The 22,779-nt window shown below is 37.4% G+C and overlaps 1 protein-coding gene across 2 annotated transcripts in view; it reads right to left on the bottom strand.

The window, feature by feature from the left end:
• Window positions 1-106: 106 nt before the first annotated feature.
• The window catches only part of LOC134662423 (uncharacterized), a 107,602-nt gene continuing 84,929 nt past the window's right edge, over window positions 107-22,779 (bottom strand). For both annotated transcript variants that reach the window (XM_063518643.1, XM_063518651.1), the window contains 5 exons: window positions 9,404-9,579; window positions 8,839-8,945; window positions 4,463-4,650; window positions 1,081-1,193; window positions 107-466 (listed from right to left, as the gene is read on the bottom strand). In XM_063518643.1, the coding sequence (XP_063374713.1) occupies window positions 242-466; window positions 1,081-1,193; window positions 4,463-4,650; window positions 8,839-8,945; window positions 9,404-9,579 (809 nt within the window). In that variant the 3' untranslated portion in view covers window positions 107-241. The remainder of the gene's footprint in view (window positions 467-1,080; window positions 1,194-4,462; window positions 4,651-8,838; window positions 8,946-9,403; window positions 9,580-22,779) is intronic.

The raw sequence follows: 22,779 nt of genomic DNA, 5'->3' as shown, positions 1-22,779 counted from the left end.
CAATATTCAGCTGGGGCAATGGTACCTTTTGCCGTGGAACGTCACATATCTTTACTATTTCATATCTAGTGAATCTCTTATTCGTTTCCCGAATCGCGCCGTTAGATATGAGTAGGTTGATTTTTGATTCCCTACTTCCTTAAGATCTATGGACTGACCTTCACTTCTTACATTACATTTGTATAAAACACGGAAAGATTATCTTTTCTTCGGTTATAAAACCGTAGCCTAATCTTGTCACTTACACTATAACAGAGTGTCTATTAGTCTTCTTATCCGGAGCGTAGGGCTCCAACTTGGCTGGCTCGGTGTTGAGCGCGCTGTAGTCCACGGGGAAGGGGGGCTCGGGGAGGGTGTCTTTAGAGGGCACTAGAACCCACTGTCCAGGGCCGTTGGGGTTCTTCCCCATCAGCCAGTTAGTGAAGCAGTGCACGTACGTGCCGTAGTCCAGGATTAGGTAACTGTTCTGAAAAGATAACAGGCTGTTGAATTTAGATGACGCGTTTAAAATAAATGCGGGTAAATGTCCACACGCAAGAGCAATGAATACCGTCATGTTTTTTTAAATATAAAGTCGTGTATACACTATAGGTACACACACATACACGTAGGTACATGTTTTTGGATTGTATTACGTGGAAACGTGAAAGTACATATTTTCATCCGCTCATGTGTAGTGTAAGTAGTAGAATTACGAAGTAGGCGTTTGATAAAATAAAATGCTCAGTGTACCTATAATATCAAATCACACTAGATCTGTTATCGTTAATCGATGGGTTTATGATAAAAGTAGCAAGCACCTTGTTTATTTACATTTACATTGGATCAAATATTGATGTGTACGTCATATTATAAATAAATAAGTGGGTGCATCGATAGATAAGTACCTATGTACTATAAGTAGAGCAATTTTGTCGATGCGGCAAGCTCGACGATTGACCGGTAAAAAGCTGGAGTAGTTCTAATTTCGCATTACTAAGGAGTAGTGCATAAGTGTAAACATATCTTTGATGTGGACTGTATAAAAAACTACTTTTGCTCCGAATATCCATAAATAACTTTAAATAATGAAACCCATACACTAGTCATGCGGTCATAGGCCGTGTCGATGATTTCCTCGACGCGCTGTGCGCTGAGCCCGATCACCGACCGGTAGAACGCCGCGAGCGCTGCCTTCGTTATCTCGCCAGTGCCTGCAAATGTGCAATTTAAATGCTCACTATAATTCACTACTTAGCTGGAACTCAGCTTTAAGTAAGAAAAATGAATTCGTTAATGTATCTTCATTTATTTAGCTACAACATTTCTTCAGAGTTTAAGAAGCACATAATAATTAGGCAGGTACAAAAGGTGCCTATTATTATATTACTATAGGTATAGCTTATCTATGCGAGCTCTCTCTCAATCTTGGTTCGATCCTCAACTATACATATAACTATATAGCTTTATTATTATTTACTTAATTTTACAGCGCATTGGCGTTAGCTGTAATGATGTAAAATTTTATTTAAATAAATATCAAATATCGAATATCTACTCTCTTCTGTCTCCTGTCTTCTGTCTCGGAGTCCGGGGCAGAAGGCAATGCCACGACAGCTGCTTTGACTGACCCCTTTAAGAATACATCCTGCTTATTAGATACCTTGTACGAGTAGGATATGCGACATGAAGTTTATTTAACCTTTCAAATCATATTTAATGCCAATCCTAAACTATAATTCAGTTTTAATTTAAGAAGTCACGAAAGTAGGTAGGTAACTTTGTATTATGAATATTATGATGAACGTCAGACGAACTGAAGACAAAGAGTTGGCGCGGCGGGACGCGAGATGCATTCATATAAAACTTGAACGAAACAGGAAGCCCGCTGCCATGCACCGCTCACTGAATTTTGGCTGCAGACGCTGCGCGAAGTGCCAAAACTTGGAATGTACCCAAAATCTCTGGAATAATATAAATCCCCAACAATACGAAAAGAAATCTGCTTGATTCAGGACTTGTTCGTTCTAGCCGGCAAACTTTTTTTAAATAAGTATTCAATTTCACTTCGACGTTATTGCAGTAAGCATCTACGTCCCTCCACATGTTGCGTTTTTGACGTATTAAGGTATGGTTGAGTAAATGCCGCACCAGCGTAATGTAAGCTAGGATTACGAGTAGGTCGGTCTTTTGATCAACTGTATTTCGAAAATCCGAATCTTCGACATTTAGGTACTTACTTTGGCCTTTTCCTTTATAGCCTCTCCTAATAATATGAAACTTTATTATTACAAAGCTACTTAGAGCTCAACGCGTGACTTTATTCGTTATCAAAAAGCCGTGTTTCAACGAAAGTTGCTTTGTCGGGTGGATTTACAGCCGCTGTCGGACTGATCGACAGGATTAATTCGAGGCCACCAGCCTGCCACTACGACGTGATGGCTTGATTAACAATTGTGCCGCCATTTTGTTTGAATATTTTAAACTTTTGCTTAAAGTCTAAAATTCTACATCTGGTGCCTGGATGTAAAACTTGTATACATTCTTGTATTCATTTTAGTATTAGAAAAAGACTACGCGATCTTGACGTGTCTTTTAATTGAAAAACGCTTTAAACAAAACCGGCCAAGTGCGAGTCGGAGTTTTCTATTTCTCATGTACCCCCCCAAAAGTGACCCCTTTATTTAAATTTCTGTTATTTAGTTTACATGTATGTCTTTGGGTTATAGACTTACACGTGTGTACCAAATTTCAACTTAATTGGTCCAGTAGTTTCGGAGCAAATAGGCTGTGACAGACGGACAGCCAGACACACGAGTGATCTTATAAGGGTTCCGTTTTTTCCTTTTGAGGTAGGGAATCCTAAAAATCAGTAACTAACTATTACTTGTGAAAGCAAGAGAATGTAAATAATCGTATATGATTCATAATTGTAAAATATATTCGTCGTGGCTTATTTTTCAAAAGGGTTTTTAATAAAAGGACACGTCAAGATTGTTTACCTTTTGCCTACACGCTAATAAAACGAACTATAGCTAAGTAAATCTGTCATATTTGCTTGCCCTTTTAACCGACTTGAAAATGTATTCTGATTAAAGTTAGCTATCTTTTTGTGCTAATTGGGATTGTTATAAGATGCGGTAAGGCCTTGAATGCTTTTAATGGCATTATAAACTGTTTTGTGTAGTCGGTTATTTTAACTTTCCCAAACCGTGTAAAAACGGCCTGAAATTGTAATCCTATACTATAAAGCACGCTACCGCATTCATCAATACTTGTAAATATCGTTATTTTTAATTGAAGCAAATTATTGAAAGCTTTGACAGCCTAAATTAGTTTCGGCCGAGAATGAATCGGCTTTTTGACGTGGAACCGCTGGCCGGCCTGGCTCGGCCTCGTGAATCACACTAATTGCGCAAAACATAAAATATTTGTTCTCTTTGCGTGAGAACGAAATATAAAACTGGAGAGCCGCCGATTGATTGCAGATTAATGGGACCTATTTTTAACTCTCGACTTTTGTGGGGGAGAAATCGAATACAGCATTGCTGTGAATAGTTTTTAAAAATGCAGAGGATCATTCCCAAAGGAAAGCCACGTTAATAAATAATAACGTTTATGTACGTTACATTACTCAAAGTATAAGAGCCAACAGGAGTGGTCATTTCTCCATACAAACGTACTCGACTGTTTCCTCCGTGGGTTTTGAAGCTAGAGCAGTGATTTTTTTAACACAGATTAATATTGTCAATATCTGTGTCGGACCGTTTTGCTTTATTTGATATTTTTGTTTCTTAAGGCGCTAGAGCCCTTCAAAAATGGCCAAAATGGCCTAATTGACTATGCCGCAATGAGAGGGGTGGTATTCAAAACTGATATCAATTACCCAAAAAAGGAAAACGGTCCGACACAGATAAAATCATAATCATTTAGATTTCCAAATTTGGTTACGATTGGTTAAGTTTTGCAGGAGGAAACAGTCGAGTACGAAACCTCGATTTTTGAGCTTTTTACGCAGGATTTTTCGCCTTGTTCTTATCGCACTAGTTTTAGGAGCCGCTTCCGTTAGCGAGACGGGTATATTTACCTAAAATATTTAAATCTCAGCTCCTGTTTCGTCTTAAGTTTCGGTATCATTGACCGGTATCTAACGAAAACTACAGCCGCCGAGGGATTGTGTTCTTGCCAGTATTAGTAATAATAATTTAAGTACCTAAGGGATATTTCCAGTAGCCCTACAACATAATCATAGGTTTGCTGTTGGGTAAATAGACGGAAGTTCCTTAGATATAATTGGAAACATACCTAAGTACCTAGGTAGTAACTTTATGGTACAGTCATACTTAGATCTTTTTACTATAGGCATATAAGGGAAGAAAAACGAAAATGGAGTACTTAGTGGCACCATAAAAAAAGGTTTTCGAAATCTGAGAGGAATTAGGAACATCCATCGAGAGACGTTGTCGTACGAAGTATTACTTACTGGTTCTGTCTACGACGTGGAACAGTATCTTGCACAGGTACTGCAGGTATAGCGGCAGGTCAGAGAAGCGACGGTATCGACTCAGAAGTAGCGCCCACCTCGCCAGCCAGCCTTCCAGCGTGGTCCGGCCCGGGTATCCTCCGGCATCAGGGCCGCACACCCGCTTGTAGTAGGGTAGCTCACCGTATCTGGCGTCAGAAGCATTGGAGATTAGCTCTTATTTTAAGCAAAATTGTCCACGGATCTAGGTAACGGATCTGGCACTACAAGTCAGTTTGCAGGTGACAGAGCAGTATAAAAAAATGCGTTAAACTATAACGCATTTTTAATTTATCTTTAGTTAGTGTGTAGCCATGATCCTGTGACCATTACAAAGTGTGGTGAGAATCTTATACTCGGTCAAAGTATCTGCGCACCTCGATAGAAGGCGACGCCGCGTGAACGGCGTAATGACGTCACGAGACGAGGTACACAGACAGTATGAGAGGATACCAGGGGTGGATCTATACGACTGAATACATGTCGTGACGTGGCCGACATCACTGACACATGTCCAGATGTCCACGTCATAGCTATTACATTACTATGACATGTCGGATATGTATCTACTCTCTAACTACCCATATATCTAACTAAGTACCTAATAGGTACATATTATTCACTTGAGATTGCGTTGTAACGAACAACGGACGATCATGCATAATAAATATTAATATCTGGGAGACCGAGCTTTGCTCGGAAAACATATAAAAACGCAAAAATGCGCGTTTTCCCTGAGATCTAGGTCTTATCTCTAGATCGATTTTTCGCCCCCGAAAACCCCCAAATAGTAAATTTCATCGAAATCGTTAGAGCCGTTTCCGAGGTCCACGAAATATATATATTTATATATTAATATCCCAGATATTAATATATAAATAGACAAATAAGAATTGCTCGTTTAAAGGTATTAGATTATTTGAGTCCCCATCAATATTCACAAAGCTTATCCCAATCCAATGCACTATGATAAGGAGAGATAGAAGCGCCACGATAGCACCGGCCTAATAATAAAAGCGGCCAAGTGCGAGTCGGACTCGCCCATGAAGGGTTCCGTATTTAGGCGATTTATGACGTATTAAAAAAAAACTACTTGCTAGATCTCGTTCAAACCAATTTTCGGTGGAAGTTTACTTGGTAATGTACATCATATATTTTTTTTAGTTTTATCATTCTCTTATTTTAGAAGTTAGGGGGGGGGGACGACGACACACATTTTACCACTTTGGAAGTGTCTCTCGCGCAAACTATTCAGTTTAGAAAAAAATGATATTAGGAACCTCAATATCATTTTTGAAGACCTATCCATAGATACCCCACACGTATGGGTTTGATGAAAAAAAAAATTTTGAGTTTCAGTTCGAAGTATGGGAAACCCCAAAAATTAATTGTTTTTTTTCTATTTTTGTGTGAAAATCTTAATGCGGTTCACAGAATACATCTACTTACCAAGTTTCAACAGTATAGTTCTTATAGTTTCGGAGAAAAGTGGCTGTGACATACGGACGGACAGACAGACGGACAGACAGACGGACAGACAGACAGACATGACGAATCTATAAGGGTTCCGTTTTTTGCCATTTGGCTACGGAACCCTAAAAAGGACAATATCGCCGCCCACTTATTTATCTCTACCTAATAATGTTTTTCGGTAAAATTATTATTCAGGTTATTGTAAATGATTCACGACGTGCCTGGTGGTTTTCCTTCAGAATCAAAATTTACTTGATTGATATTATGCAAAGCTGGGCGCCGCCAATCGAAAAGTTAGTTTCTTTAATCTTTAGGTACCACGTTAAAATATAATTTAGGTAAATATTAATTAGTTGAGCAGTTAAGAAAAAAGTAAGGAAGTTTTAAACGCGAAGAAGAACCTTTTAAAAATAAAATGCAATAATATTATTATAAATTGTAACAAAATATCTACATATTATGTATTCCTTATATCCATCGCACCAAAAATGTCAGTCAGTTTGGTCTGAAAATTTACTTGTAGAAATGTGGTAAATCCGCCTTTTGTATGTATATTTTTAGGGTGTGATAAAGTTTTAATAAAGAAAATGTTTATGTTTAACAGTAATTTCGAAATTCCCCGACCAAGCCTTCATTATTTTCATTTATGCTATACGTATTAAGGTACAGTCGCCATCAGATATACCGGAGCGGCCAAGGTGCTCACAAATATCAGAACACGCCTCTATTGTCAAGGTGTTAGAGTGCGTGTTCAGATATTTTTGAGTAGGTAACCTATACCCAAACTTTATTAAAGACAAACAGAAAATTAATGAAAAATTTCAAAGGTGTCTGTTAAGTACTGGAGTTTAATTGGTTAATTTACAGTTTTACGGGATTATACACAGCTATCCAGGAACTAGGCACGTGGCTTGCTTGCTACTGACAACAATCGGCTCGCGCTATTGAGCTCAAAGGGGCTGCCGCGCGATAATTGCAAGTTGTGGGCAAGACACGACACGTATGGAATTGGAATTAGTATCGGTGAGAAGTCAACTCTTATTTGAAAGTTTTGACAGATTTTTATGAGTTAACAAGACTTATGTTTTCTTATTCTTGAGTTAACTTCTTTGTCAATTTTACGAGTTCTACAATACAGCCCATTATTACATAATAATTTAGGGTACAAGGAGTAAACTAAGTAAGTATATGATAGGGTATTTGACTACTAGTAGTAGTAGTAGTTCTATTTTAGAATTGTCAAAACGATTGTGCTACTATGGAATTTATATGAAACACTAGCATGTGACGTCACAATAAAAAAACCGACTCTTTATAGTTTTATACGGGTTTTAAAATATAAATTGTGTCTAAAAATAACTGCTGTCTAAGTTTCTCTCTCTTTTGGTGCTCTATTTCATGCATGGTGTAAAATAATTTATTTATATTCAGTAAAATATTCTATTGTATGAATCGTAGCTCCTCTATGTCTGCTACGGCGTAGCAGTAGTGACTTGACAAAGTATAATATTTTATAGGTAAGTTGATCTCACGGTTCTTAAATTCGCTATCCTAATTTAAGAAGACTGGCTTTAATGTACTGGCATAAATGTACATAAATAAAGTATACCTATTAATGTGCACAAGAATGCCGGGAGCAGAGGGCCTACCGCGAACCACGTTCGACGTGTTGCCTCTCTGTTGCACTTGTAAATTCGTACGTAAGTGTGACAGGGAGGCAACACGTCGAACGTGGTTCGCGGTAGGCCCTCAGGCCGGCGCGGCGTTGGAGCCGCGAGCTTGCTAATGACTGTCACAATTTCCCAATTTCGCGGTCGCTTGTTCTAACGGCCGCAGAATGTTTACGTTGCTCTAAAACCTTTTTATTTAGAACTTCTACAAGTACAATAAGAATGAAATTCATTTAAAATCAACCAATACGAAAACGTGACCCAGCAAGAATACTAATTATATTATATATTGTTGACCTTCAGTTTCAATGGATTCGTCTTTTCAATGGGTTCTATGGCTCATTCTTGTAGAAAATAGCTAATATAAACGCAGCCGCTTTATTCCCCTTATACTGCGGCCTATGATGGCCGTAATAGGGTTTATCACGTCATTATGTGGGATGAGATGGTGAGGCGCAACGAGCCCCCGCGATGTCCTAACCTTTTTGAAATAGGTCCTACGTTTCTTGTGCATAATTATATTAAAGTCAAGACAAGTAGATAATATAGACATGTTACAACTGACTAATTTTACTGAAATAATAAGTAGGTAATGTTGTTTTATAAAAGGTATTTTCATTATGTGTAACACCTGCCTTGTCTTATTAAGTCGTTACACATGCCTCGTTACTTAAATTAGGAAAACTCAGCTGAAAATTAAAACGTACTAAAAGTACTAAGGCATATACTTGTACCTACGTAAAATGAAGTACATATATATTACAGGAGGAAGTTTATGACACTTTTTTTAGACACTGCTTTGACCCCTATATATTATACGTAAAACTAGAGTAGTGAGATAGGTAAGTAGATAGTGAATAGATAGACAGACAGATACGATAGAGGCTAATTGACATTACACATAAAATAAAATAATTTTCATTTCAGACCAAATTGAGTTGCTGCTTTTTGCTGAAATAAATTAGGTACTGGCCTAAATCAAAGTTAAGTCTCAAATGCCCAAAATAGCAACAGTATTAATGTCTGGAATGCCCTTCCATTTTTAAAGTGACGGACTTGCCATTGTATTGTAATGGCCTAATGGCATTTTGTATCTTTAATTCGCGAAGGCGAACCTTAATCTTGATGAATAATTATAATTCATTACTACGGCCCATTAATTATTCGAGTTCACCTAGCGAAGAGTCTACTCACTTGGGAGGCAGCGGGTTGATGAACTGCTCTATGAATTCCCGTTTCACTTCTAACATGATGTGGAACTCGGACGAGTCGAGCGACCAGTCGGCGAAGTGAGCGAGCTTCTGCAAATTGCGACATCAAACAAATTTAATTATTCTTTTTCATTATAGCGCTAGTTAATCTATGTGGTTAATAGGGCGCGGAATTCATTAGTCATCGTCACCTTAATTATGACCGTAATAAAATCGCTTCACGGCGACACCCGCTTTCAGATGGGGTTTAGCAAACACATGACATCTTCAAAACTAAACTGTTTTAAGTGACAAACCGAGGAAGATTCAATCTCAGTTTAGAATTACGACTCATAGAGTTTAAAACGGTAGTAAATTGCTTTATGATTTAGTGTTTTTATCTTTTTATGGAGGGATAATGTTTCGCGCTCCACAAAAGCGTTTAAGCTCGGCATAAATAGTTGCGCTAATTTAATTTTAGGTAGAAATAGTTTATCATTATGAAAGTTGCTATTTTCTGGTAGTTCCGGTGTTTTGATTGGAATTGTTTGGCAGTGATTATTCGTTACCTCAAAGAAGGGATCAAAGTCTTGATCACAAATGACGTCATCTCTGTCGTGGTCGAGTAGCTCGGTGAAGAAGAGCGTCAGCTTGTCGGTTTGGACGGAGCTCAGCTGCGCCAGCGGCTGCTCGTCCTCCAGCTCCAGGCAGCCCAGGTCTTCGCTGAAGCGGTTGACCCACGTCGCTGCACGAGCAGACAATTAGTATGTTGGTCATTGTCACAAGTTGAGTAGGAAGCTGCTCTGTTGTTGAGATCATTATACTACTACTACTACTACCCGCCCTAGCGACCCGCCGCGGCTTCGCACGGGTTAACAAATTATACATAAACCATCCTCTTGAATCACTCTATCTATTAAATAAAACCGCATCATAATCAGTTGCGTAGTTCTAAAGATCTAAGCATACATACAGACAGACAGACAGCGGGAAGCGACTTTGTTTTATACTATGTAGTGATTTTTACTTACATTAAGAACGTGAATGCAACAGACTAATTAGAGGGTTTACATCTCGTATGGCATGTTATACACCAAAACCGGTATATTACATAAGAATTTTATAATTTCTTTTTTTTATCCGGGGCCTGGTATTTTAAATTCTTTATTGGGTTAAAAATTAGGCAGGCACGTAGTTAAATACTTGCAGTCCTTTGATGTATGGACGAAATTAAATTTAACGGCCATATCAAACGATAAAAGTTGCAAACGCGCAAAGTTTTGAATTTTAATTGAAAGGATAACCTCCATCGAATAAATTGTTTAGGCGTTGAGACCCTTGTCACCTTGATAGACCCGTCGCAGTTTTGCCAACAAGTTTGTTATGATACTTATGATCACATAGCTATGGAGTTCTCTGGTACATTTAAAATATGGTGTAAATGTATATGTTTCAGAAGCATGTTTTGTGAAGGACAGCCCAAGTAATGTAAGTAAAGTAAGGGCATAATTATAACAACTGTCACTATAAATGAAAATGACTGTTTTGCAGGCAGAAAGAGTAAATATATAACATTTCAAAGGCCGATAAAATAAAAACAGTTCTACAATAACTTAAAAATAGATAGGTAAGGTAAACGTACTGATACTGGTGCTCGACGCGGTACCAGTACATGCCATCTTGAAACTTAGGTCATTGTCAATAGAGGTGACAGCAGGGTGTCATCTATTGGGCATTAGCATATCGAGCACTAGTACGTTTACCTTACCTATCTATTTTTAAGTTATTGTAGAACTGTTTTTATTTTATCGGCCTTTGAAATGTTATATATTTACTCTTTCTGCCTGCAAAACAGTCATTTTCATTTATAGTGACAGTTGTTATAATTATGCCCTTACTTTATTTACATTACTTGGGCTGTCCTTCACAAAACATGCTCCTGAAACATATACATTTACACCATATTTTAAATGTACCAGAGAACTCCATAGCTATGTGATCATAAGTATCATAACAAACTTGTTGGCAAAACTGCGACGGGTCTATCAAGGTGACAAGGGTCTCAACGCCTAAACAATTTATTCGATGGAGGTTATCCTTTCAATTAAAATTCAAAACTTTGCGCGTTTGCAACTTTTATCGTTTGATATGGCCGTTAAATTTAATTTCGTCCATACATCAAAGGACTGCAAGTATTTAACTACGTGCCTGCCTAATTTTTAACCCAAAAAAGAAATTAAAATCATCATCATTCATTACAATGTCATTACAATAACTTAAAAATAGATAGGTAAGGTAAACGTACTGATACTGGTGCTCGACGCGGTACCAGTACATGCCATCTTGAAACTTAGGTCATTGTCAATAGAGGTGACAGCAGGGTGTCATCTATTGGGCATTAGCATATCGAGCACTAGTACGTTTACCTTATCATCATCATCATATCAGCCTTTTGTCGCCCACTGCTGAGCATAGGCCTCTCTTTGAGTACGCCACTTATCCCGGTCCTGAGAAAATCTCATCCAGAAGTGACCCGCAATCTTCCGAATATCGTTCACCCAACGAGCCAACGGACGCCAGGCACTTTCGTCTGTAAGCGGCCATCATTCCGTAAACATTTTAGCCCACCTGCCATCACTGTGCCTGGCAACATGTCTCGCCCAGCTCCATTCAAGTTTGGTAGTGACGTATCCGACGTCTACCTTACCTACTAAATAAGTACCTAGCAAACTATAGATTCACGAAAAGCTGTAAATAAACACGAAAATGAGAAATGACTTTGAATGGAAGCTTTGTTAAAATTACCATCCCTTTATTATTCCGTGGAGTTTCTTGAGTAAAGTGTTATGGATTATATTCAGAGAAGTGTACGTCGTACTGGATAAGAAATTAAGCCGTTAGGCGGTTGAAAAACTGGAATGTATTAAAATATATTGTTTCATAAATACATATCTTAGTAAAACTAAAATCAAACTGGCTCACGTCGTACCTACTGGCTCAAGTTAGCGACGCTAACGTCGTCGTGTCGTGTCGTGTGCATCCAGTAACGATGTGCGGTGATGTTTATTCATGCCTCGACGGAGAAGCTCGAGGTTTGACACAATTTGCGCATATCTATAGCCTGGCAAAACTGTTTCTTTTTGCAAACATCAGTAGCATTCAACTTTTTGTGATTACGTGACATTGCGATTGCGACCACTTTGTAAACGGTGTTTTGCTATTAACTAAAAATCACAGGAACACTTTGAAGTGGATAGCAGGTTACGACCATTTCTTGATATGATGTTCGAGGTGTAACAAAGTCGAATATGAGGGGTGATTACTACCTACTTACATATAGTTAGTACTCTCTAGCCAAGGAAAATACTTTGCCACTTAATTGCGATCCAGGTAATTAAAGCTAAATTAAATTCAAAACAGCACATTTTTACGCGAAAAGGGCGTGGAATTGAATTTACTTATTAAACACAGAGTTCGGTCCGCCCTAAGGGTGACCGAATTAATGCGACGCACTGCGCCACCATTGTGCGTTGTCTCAATCTGAATCGGAACAATCGAATTGAATAGCGGTCTAAACTTACACTAATACAGTAGGTACCTCTGAAAGATTTTCGAGGATAATATTGGTCAACCAATATTCTGCCAGCAGAATAAGTAGGGTAGACTGGGGGCAATTGAAACACATCATGATTGAAACAAGTCAAATTTCTCGAAAACTATAATACCTACGCGTCTGACGCAACACTCAGTACACGCGGTCGGCCATGTTTGAATCCTTGACCAGTAGCGCTCGAGCGACGGTGCGCGACGGAAGTGTCCATGCGCCAAACCAGTTTTTCGCGGTAAAAAGTAAGTATTTGTCCTCTCGTATTTTTTCTTATAACTTCGTTTACTCTTGTATTTTGACTAATCAAATTATGTTGGTGTTCGAGTTAGGAATAAACGAATGTTTTAATGGCCGTTGATCAGCGTTCGAGTCTTTTTTATATATTATATTTGACTTTTAAGTGAAAAACGAGGTGTGGGGACGATAGAAACAACTTGCTTGTGGACGATTGAAACGTTTTAATCGTCCCCAAAAGTAGCCAACTTCAAAATATAAGGAGGTTCTGTATTAGATGCACATTATGTTTGTTCTATTAATGTTCACTATTATTTATGTAGTTTTTGACCTACCTAGGTTTATTAGTTTCATATTAAAAATATAATACTACACTACTACCTACATCCTATTTCTGTAAAATACATTTATTGAACCGTTTTTTTTAGATGCCCCGAAAACGTCCAGCAGGCGAGGAATTTAAGTGATCTCTGGAAAGACCTTCGGAAAAGCGGCCCAAATGTTTGATTTTTAATGTTTTAATTTGTAATGTTTTGTTTAATAAAACAATTTGAACTGATTATTTTATTGCGTCTAAGTATTATTTCATTTTACATCCCGGCGTTTGCAACCACATGCAACACTCGTCACAGGGTAGGTACACGGAATGGTTGTGATTGAATCATTGTTATAGTTGAAACAAGCACTTTTGTATGAAACATGATTATGCTTATTTTTAGCGATTTTATATCGTTATATATTATAAGTGCATTAAAACTAATTTGGTTAAGATAAATGTATAAGGTAGCAGCAACGTCGTCTCGTAAAAGTCGTTCACTCTTTTTTTTCCCGCGTGTTTTGATCGAGATGTTCAGATGCTCATAAATTGAGAAATATTTATTTTATGCTTGCGAACTTTTGATGAGCTCATTGTATGCAGATGTAGTGATGGAAAAGATTAAAAAAGATATAAGTACTTTCATTGTGCCGAAGATATTTGAGTGTTTCAATTGACCTCACATAGTGTTTCAATTGACACACATGTGGGGTCAATTGAACCATACTGCCCCATTCTCTTTATTAAATTATTGTAAAAAAACTATGGATTATAGACCATCCAAATACACTTCATTTAGGAACCAGATAACTAACCTTGAAATATTTTGGGCGTACATCTTTCTACTCATAAAAATATGACGGTTACAGGCGGTTAAAGGCAAATTGTTTCAATTGCCCCCAGTCTACCCTACCTGAACCATTTATTGGGTGAATGTAAAATGCTGGCGAGAAGAACTTGGTTTGTTTTGTTATCGGATACCTATAATTATATTTAAAATTGATCGCACTGTGTCACTAACACTTACTATAGTTTTACACTATTAATTTTAAATAATGTACCAACGCAAACTTGGGAAGTTAGCATAATCTTAGGTGTAGTTAGAGACATGTACAGCGAGCTGCAAAAGTGCATACCCACTTTATGAATGGAATTCATCACTATGCACTTTTGCAGCAGGGTGTACCTACATGCATTTGTACAGAGTTTCGTATACATGCTGCTGTTAGATTACCTATTTATATATTTAGTTATTTATTACAACAAGACGTAACAAATTTTGGGACAAAATCTCCACAAAACTACATTAAGCTTGACTGTGGAGTCAAGGTCTCCCTATTTTATACATAATTAAATTAATATTATAATAAGCTTACATTTGTAAGTTCTAGTAAGTAGGTATATGCCATAAATACTCCATAAGGGAACGCATCCCCTATAGAGTATCCAAGATACACTTTTTCAGACAATTTTCAAATCTATTTTTTTTGGGCTCGTTATGTCCGCGGGCAAAGTGTTGAGTAAATAGGGTAAACGTTTCTTAAGTGTCCTATCTCCGTAATAATTATACACCCTCGTTACCGAGAAACAAATACCACCACGGATTTCAAACCAAGCAGTGCCTTGGAAAGTAAACTCATCAATTAAAGACTTAGGCAGGTACGCGTGCAAAAAAGTACAATGAAAACAATTTTTATTATAGAATTGTTTTTGAAACCATAAGGGGTGGTAAGAGCTCTCCCTGTTTATTCTACGTTGCCTGAAAGTGCCGAATGAACTTGGCTCCATCAGTAATCATGAACTTTCACATGGCAATAAATCTTCCCATCGTTTACAAAACTCCACATTTCTGTTAAAGCCAGTTAACTCTTTTCAATAACAACGTCATAATCGTTAAGCAAACGAACAAATCGCGTGCCAGAAATGTTGTGGTTTCAACTGATCAAACGATCCAAGCACAGTAAGGCACGAAAGAATAATTCCCATAATTATTGGCCGTGCGGTGATATTTACAAATACAAATGCATTTATTTCATTACTTTAATGCATTTATTTAATGCGTACCTACCTACCTAACTAAATATTTATTTGTGTACAAACATCAATTTCATATTACATGACATAAATTAGGATGAGTTTCGAATTCGATATATTCATATGAATTTTAGATAGGTATTAAAAGGCGGCATCGTCATTTAGCGGTATTCACATCACTACCAGAATCGGGAATGCTACAACACTTTGACGTCTGTCATCTAGAGATCGGTTTTTGCGCGTGAACAGCGTCGCGTATTACCTAAGTCCAAAACTCTGATTATTATTGTGATTCCCTAATAAATATTGTTTAAAATGGTGCTCTGGTGTTTTTACCCTTACAGCTTCAGAAGTGCGATAGTGATTCCTCGCCTACTACGATATAATTTGTCGAAATTGACATTACGAAATTTACCGCGCGTAGTCCTTCCTTGTTTCATTGTTCTGATCGTTAATCTGATTGTAATGAGTAAATGCACCAACACCACTCATCAGTTAGGGACTTAAATATACAAAGTCCAAGATTGGTGTCAAAATCATACCTACAAGAATAGCCTACAAAACTAACCTGTGCCGGCTATTGGCTGGCGTATCGTACCTTTGCCGTGTGTTTTGTGTGTTTTGTGTTTGATTACAGATACCTATTTCAGTTTATGTACATCAATGATCATGACTGTCAAAAATAAAACATATTGACAGTGTAATAAAGCTGCTGGCATGTATGTATTACAATATTCACAGCAGAAGATCACAAGACATAAGCTGACAGATACCATTAGGTACAATTGAATTTTGATATTGGTATGAATAAAATAAATCCTTGGGATTACAGAGTAACTCAGGTAAAAGTTAACTCAGGTAAGAAGTCTTTGTTGATCCAACACCTAACAATGCTCCGGGGCCATAGTGGTAAATATTCACTGCCTCACTTATATGTTGTGTTATTTTTGTAATCTATGTGCTTTCAGATACATAACATAATGTGATTAAGTATGTCTACATGACATATTAACAAAATGCTATGAACATTTTCTAAAGTTTGTGTCGTGGTGAGATTTGCATTCAAGTAAAAAGCATATAAAACAAGTTTGGTAATGTAAATTTAGCCTTGATTGATGCTATATGTATGGTGGTATTATGCTTTCATGATTAACAATGAGTGCTATTTAATATTTTATCCTTTCAGTCAAATTAAAATAGATTACAAGTTTTCAAAAACACTGGAATATTGGTTACAACAACAATAAGGAGAAATTACTTGTTGTTTCATATGTGTGTGTGTATGATATTACACATGCTTATTGCAACTGACATAATGCTTTGTTGGTGTGTTGTTGGTTTGTGTAATTTCCAGAAATTTGACAGCAATGATTCTTGAATTGAACGACCATACCGTCATTGAAGACACTAGAGTGGCTATCGGGTCAGGCCTCTGTAATGAACCCGGATGGACATGGCTAATATTTCAAAATTAGTTGGTTATGGATGCCAGGTATAATATGTCCTAGTGTTCAACTAATTCATTATATGGAGAAAATATGTTGATAAGTGACTAATCTCCGATGTCATGGAAAATGAGGTATTTATTTAGAAATAAAATGTTTGTTCATGTTGTACATGTATACTAACGGTCAGTACGTGTTACATTGACTGTGTGTGGTTAGTAAAATGCGCTTTGTGAATAAGCGAAAGGTGACATTTATTTCAAGCTGGTTAGTAGTGTCTGCGACAAATGTAGTCACTCCATGTATCCGGAGCCTCCTCGGACTGAATATTTTAAAAGACAGTTCATTTCACATATAACCTCCTGCATCTTTGCAATTAACATTAAGCTGCAGACATACTGATAAACAAGGCAGTAAATCATTTGAGATGTTGAGAAAATTTCTGTCTGTACATATTATTGATTGGTTCTATGTATGAAAAATCTTATGAATGTTTATACAAATTAATTGCATACAGCTTATAGTATGTTGTGGTTGTTGTTTTGTTCATTGGGATGTTGGTTAAAGTTTGCATTGCAAATATTTTTCACAAAATGTCATGTTATAAAATGAACCAAAGACATATATTTAAACAGACTTACCAAACTAATGAAAGTTTTTTTGGCATGACATTGTCAAGTGTTTGAGTTATTGACAATGATAATCATTTGTGTTCTAACAGTATGTTTCAGATGCATTTCATTATAACAAAACTTTATTACTGATGAAGTTTGATGAATTTCCAAGGTTAAAATCTTGTCAAAGAGATGGACATATTGAACAAGAAATTTACTGAGCTGAGTATGACACTGGTAAAGCAGGTTGTTGCTAATGGTAAGCGAGGTAAATACTTTCAGGAGTCAATATGGATATTGACGGTCTACATGATACATGTCTTTTACATACAAGTGCGACTGGACTCTAAACGTTCCAGTCCGATAAGTGTTTTATGGGTGAATATTAAACGAAGGTAAACAGCTTGGTTAAAGCTTTCCAAATAACTATTTTAACCCATTCACTGCTAATGAACATTGACCGAAGAATATCATGTCATGAGCTACTGTTTGAAGTTATTGACGGTTTTCGTCTGAACTTGTAGTGTGTTATGGTACCGTTTGCATTAATAAACAGTACACTTTTATTACTTCTGGGTTTCATAAATCAGAAGTTATAAATAATAATATGTTTCACAAATTTTGTGGGTTCACTAAGTATGTATTTCATTGTTTTGAAAAATGCATAAATTGTGGTTTATTATGTTATGAACTCATTTATCTTACAATGTGTGCTTGCATGGCATTTAACAAAATTATTTAGTTTTGTGCAGGTATAAGTTAACCTGGATGATGATGTGTTGAGTTATCTACACATAAAATGCACAAACCATGTGTGTCTTGGGATTGGAAGCTTTATGGTTTAAGCATATGTGCCATGATTTGACTGATTGGTCATTATCAATATACACTTCATGATGGTTGAAAAATACAATTTGTGAAACCTCGATAAGGCGAACCTGGGTAAAAGTGGAACCTCAATAACATGAACTTCTGTTCAGGCTCTACTATAGTTCAATGGTGGTAAGAGTGTTGCCTTTATTTAGGGGCACGGAAGAGGCAAGCCAAGTTCCACATGATCATTTACAATTGGTTGCATAGTAGCAACTGCTTATTATTTTATATTTTCCATGTTAAGGGAAAATGCTGTTATTTCAGGTACCGTTTTCAGATTAAGAACTGACTACGAGTATATTCTCAGATTAGGAACTGAGATATAATTTTATTAGACTGAGTGATTATTTTATTTATATTACTTACTCTCGAGTTTGGAATCGAGTTGTGATTTTGTTTTATCCCAGATTTAGAACTGGGTTACTGTTGTCATACTTATGTGTTTTGTTAACAGGTTTGCCGACTAAAATAAACACATTGTGCTTGATTAATTTTATTAGACACTCGGATTGAGAACTGAGTGATTATTTTATTTATATTACTTACTCTCGAGTTTGGAATCGAGTTGTGATTTTGTTTATCCCAGATTTAGAACTGGGTTACTGTTGTCATACTTATGTGTTTTGTTAACAGGTTTGGCGACTAAAATAAACACGTTGTGCTTGATTAATTTTATTAGACACTCGGATTGAGAACTGAGTGATTATTTTATTTATATTACTTACTCTCTTCAATGTCTGCTATAGAGCTTTAATTATTATGTGCTCTTTAAGAAGGGCTGTTACTTTAGTCTTGGCAAGGGATGCTATCCTTAATAGGCTACTTCCTGGCGCCGGTAATCGCAACAGAGGCTTTAAGGAGCGGCCTGTTGCTTGTCACTATCCTTGAGAGGGTGGTTGTTGCTGATATTTGCAGTGTAGGCCTTAAGAGGCGGACCATTGCATGTGATATAAGACTATCCTTAAGAGGATGGTTGTTACTTGTATTTGCAGTGTAGGCCTTAAGAGGCGGACCATTGCATGTGATATAAGACTATCCTTAAGAGGATGGTTGTTACTTGTATTTGCAGTGCAGGCCTTAAGAGGTGGACCATTGCATGTGATATAAGGCTATCCTTAAGAGGATGGTTGTTACTTGTATTTGCAGTGTAGGCCTTAAGAGGCGGACCATTGCATGTGATATAAGACTATCCTTCAGAGGATGGTTGTTACTGGTATTTGCAGTGTAGACCTTAAAAGGTGGACCATTGCATGTGATATAAGACATCCTTAAGAGGATGGTTGTTACTGGTATTTGCGGTGTAGGCCTTAAGAGGCGGACCATTGCATGTGATATAAGACATCCTTAAGAGGATGGATGTTACTGGTATTTGCGGTGTAGGCCTTAAGAGGCGGGCCATTGCATGTGATATAAGACTATCCTTAAGAGGATGGTTGTTACTGGTATTTGCTGCAATGCAGGCCTTAAAAGGCGGACCGTTGCATGTGAGCTTAGATTATCCTTAATAGGCTAATTTTGTTACTGGTATATCTGCAGTGCAGGCCTTAAGAGGCGGACCATTGCATGTGATACAAGACTATCTTTAACAGGCTAGTTTGTTCCTGGTATCTGCAGTGCAGGCTTTAAGAGGCGGACCATTGCATGTGATATGATATTATCCTTAAGAGGACCATTATTTCTACTACCGATGAATGTTTTATCTATATCGTATCGTACTATTTGTTGTTGACCTTGAGAGGTTGGCTTGAGACCTTGTTTACAAAAGGATATTTTAATGACCTTAAGACTGATGATCTCAAGGTTACCTTGAAAGGGTTGCTTGCACTTATACCTTCTAGGGATCGCTGGCGAAGTACCGGATCCAGTAGAGTTGGAGGGAGTGCCTGTTCGAAATACCCAGTTGGAGCGAGTGCGTGCACCGGGCTCCGTGACAACCTTATCGTGGAGGGCTGACTTCTACGGTCGTTGCGCCTACAAGGGCAGTGGTGTCCTAGCCTAGGCAGCTCCGCACATGCATGAGACGTGTCCCATGTTAGCCTCTCACGAGTTGTACGCATTTTTGTGCGTGCATGCGAGGGAGTCTTACATCCTACAACGGAGAAGCCAATTGTGAGTTTGTTCCAAGTCTTTGCTTTTAAAACGACACAAATAGTCATTGTTACGTTAAGCGGTCAGTATGAACGCACCGCTCAATGGAAGGTTTGGGTTAGCTGCATGGGTATACATGCTAGAAATTTATCAAAATCTAATAAATCCTTCAAAGTTATATGACGTTATTCACAAGAAAATAATTTATGTTAGATAGTGTTACAAAAAAAGGGGGTGGTTTATCTACCTGCCGCTAGATGTCACGCTCATCGCAATATTTTATTATTTTGCATAATTAATTAATTGGTATTTATATCCTCTTGGTGTCATATGCACGTGAATTAAGCCTTTTGTGTATTTCAAGCAAGTGCTGAGCAGACTTGCATATCCTAACACCTCTCATACCACGGATTATTTGGTACCTAGCCTGGTCATGCTTTCTTACATTTGGTTCAGTCGGCTTAAGCCCTTACTCCAATTCGACTGAAATAGAACTAAATATCTTGGTGTAAGTTGACAATAACGAAATAGACCGTTTCAACGGAACTCGAGTCGAATTACTCAAAAGGACCAAGGCTTGTATATCGGCTGAGCGTAAAAGGTGCTTGTTCAATTCGCAGAATATTGAACTGGTGGAGGCTACATCCACCTGGTGAAGATCCAGCTTGCTGCGACTGCGTTGGCTGTGGCAGACTTCAGTGGCTGCACTGATGACAGTGACCTGCGGGGCGCTGGTCGGGTCAGGCGATGGCCGAGCTAAAAGGCGGCATCGTCATTTAGCGGTATTCACATCACTACCAGAATCGGGAATGCTACAACACTTTGACGTCTGTCATCTAGAGATCGGTTTTTGCGCGTGAACAGCGTCGCGTATTACCTAAGTCCAAAACTCTGATTATTATTGTGATTCCCTAATAAATATTGTTTAAAATGGTGCTCTGGTGTTTTTACCCTTACAGTATAATAAAAATGATTTAGCTCCGCTGCCATTTAATAACATAATACCAGTACTAACCTTTTATTTTCCATGCAAGAGAACACTTAGGACCATTGCATAATTTATTTGGCGAGCTTAAAACTGAGTTTCTTTTCAGCTTCCGAAATGCAATGTCAGCAAATACTTATTGTTTACTTTGTAACCGAATTCAAGATTCATTCAAACTTTTCCAGCTATAAAGCTTGCGGCACAATTATATAATTTGTAGTCGTAAAACGGAGGAGTACGGAAACCGTCGTAAATTCGGGTCGAGACAGGGTTTCAATAAAGTTCCCGATGGAACCTTTGCCCGTTGGAAAGGTGTATGCATAATGTATCAAAACAAGGTTTCCGGACTACAATAAAAACATCAAATAAAGAAATATACCGGAGACACCTACCCAAAACAGAGACAGGTGAAGCTCATAATTTCTTTTTACTCTATATTCTAGCTGGACACTGGTTAACTATTAGAAAAGAGAATTGTGCGTGTTTCAACACACTCTCTCTTTGCTATTAGAAACCAGTTTTTTTTTGTATTTCTCATTTACTTAATTTAATTTCACAAGAACGTTGAAATTACAATATATAACATTTAATTTATTTATTTAGGTTGACTGAAGGACATACATTTAGATAATAGATTACATGCACGCCTCAGTAAACACACACACACATAAATATGCATTTTTCTGAATGTGTGTTTACTGAGGCGTGCAATAAAAAGTGTTTTCATGTATTAGAACAAATTAAATTATTTTCAGAAAATATTTTAATTTGTTTTTATTTGAAGTAGACACACTACTATATAAATTATAAACACCTTGAGGCCTTGGTCACTTTTTATTAGTATATGACATTTATTTAAAGTTTAAGTGTTTTTATGTTCGTTCGTAAGTACTTACATGCCTATATATCCAGTTCCTGATGTTTATCTGCATTCGACGGATTGTGAGTTTAATTTCGAAACGCATATTTAATTTGGTAAAAGATAAAATCAAACGTTAGATGATTAAATTTTCAGATTGTACCTACACGTACTTTACTTTAGATAGACCTATGTTAATCCATGATGTTCACCACGTTTCGAAAAACCTAATGGCACTACACTTACAAACTTACCTACTACCCACTTACTGTATCGGGCTTTGGAAAAGCTTTGAGCGTATTGGATTAATATTTCATAGGAGAACCCAACGAATAGAATGGCACTTCAATTCAGAATATTCTCTTATTCACGTGGAAATGAGAATAAAACATGGTTCACGTTTTATCGACGTTTCGACTTTGTTGTCACATTTGGGGCCTTGCTTGCAAAAGCTGCAGTTTGAATTGTGAACTTGGAGCAGATATATGTACCTACATGGTTAGGTACTGTAGCGGTACTAAGTTTCTAATGGAAATAGTTATTTATTTCATCAGAGAGCAATCAAGTTGTGGTTTAACCTCTCGTGCTAATATTGATACCCGCGAGCAAGCGAAAGATAGACTTTAACCACTAGCATAGTAATTATTAAATTGTACAACGGGACTTAATCGCGTATCTAAGTTTTTAAGATTCCACGGGGACAACGCCGTCCTCGAAACGTCGGAGGTAAATCTTAAAAACTTAGATACGCGATTAAGTCCCGTTGTACAATTTAATAATGTGTAAAAATCGTGAAAGTTTAAATCAGTGTTAAGCATAGTAATTGGTTAGAAAAGTCTTGAGCGTTACGAGAGTTTCAAGGCGCGAGGGTGAAACAAACTTTGCTATCG

The sequence above is a fragment of the Cydia amplana genome, chromosome 1 (genome assembly GCF_948474715.1).
Source record: "Cydia amplana chromosome 1, ilCydAmpl1.1, whole genome shotgun sequence".
NCBI lineage: Eukaryota > Metazoa > Arthropoda > Insecta > Lepidoptera > Tortricidae > Cydia > Cydia amplana.
This window is presented reverse-complemented; position numbering and strand designations above follow the sequence as displayed.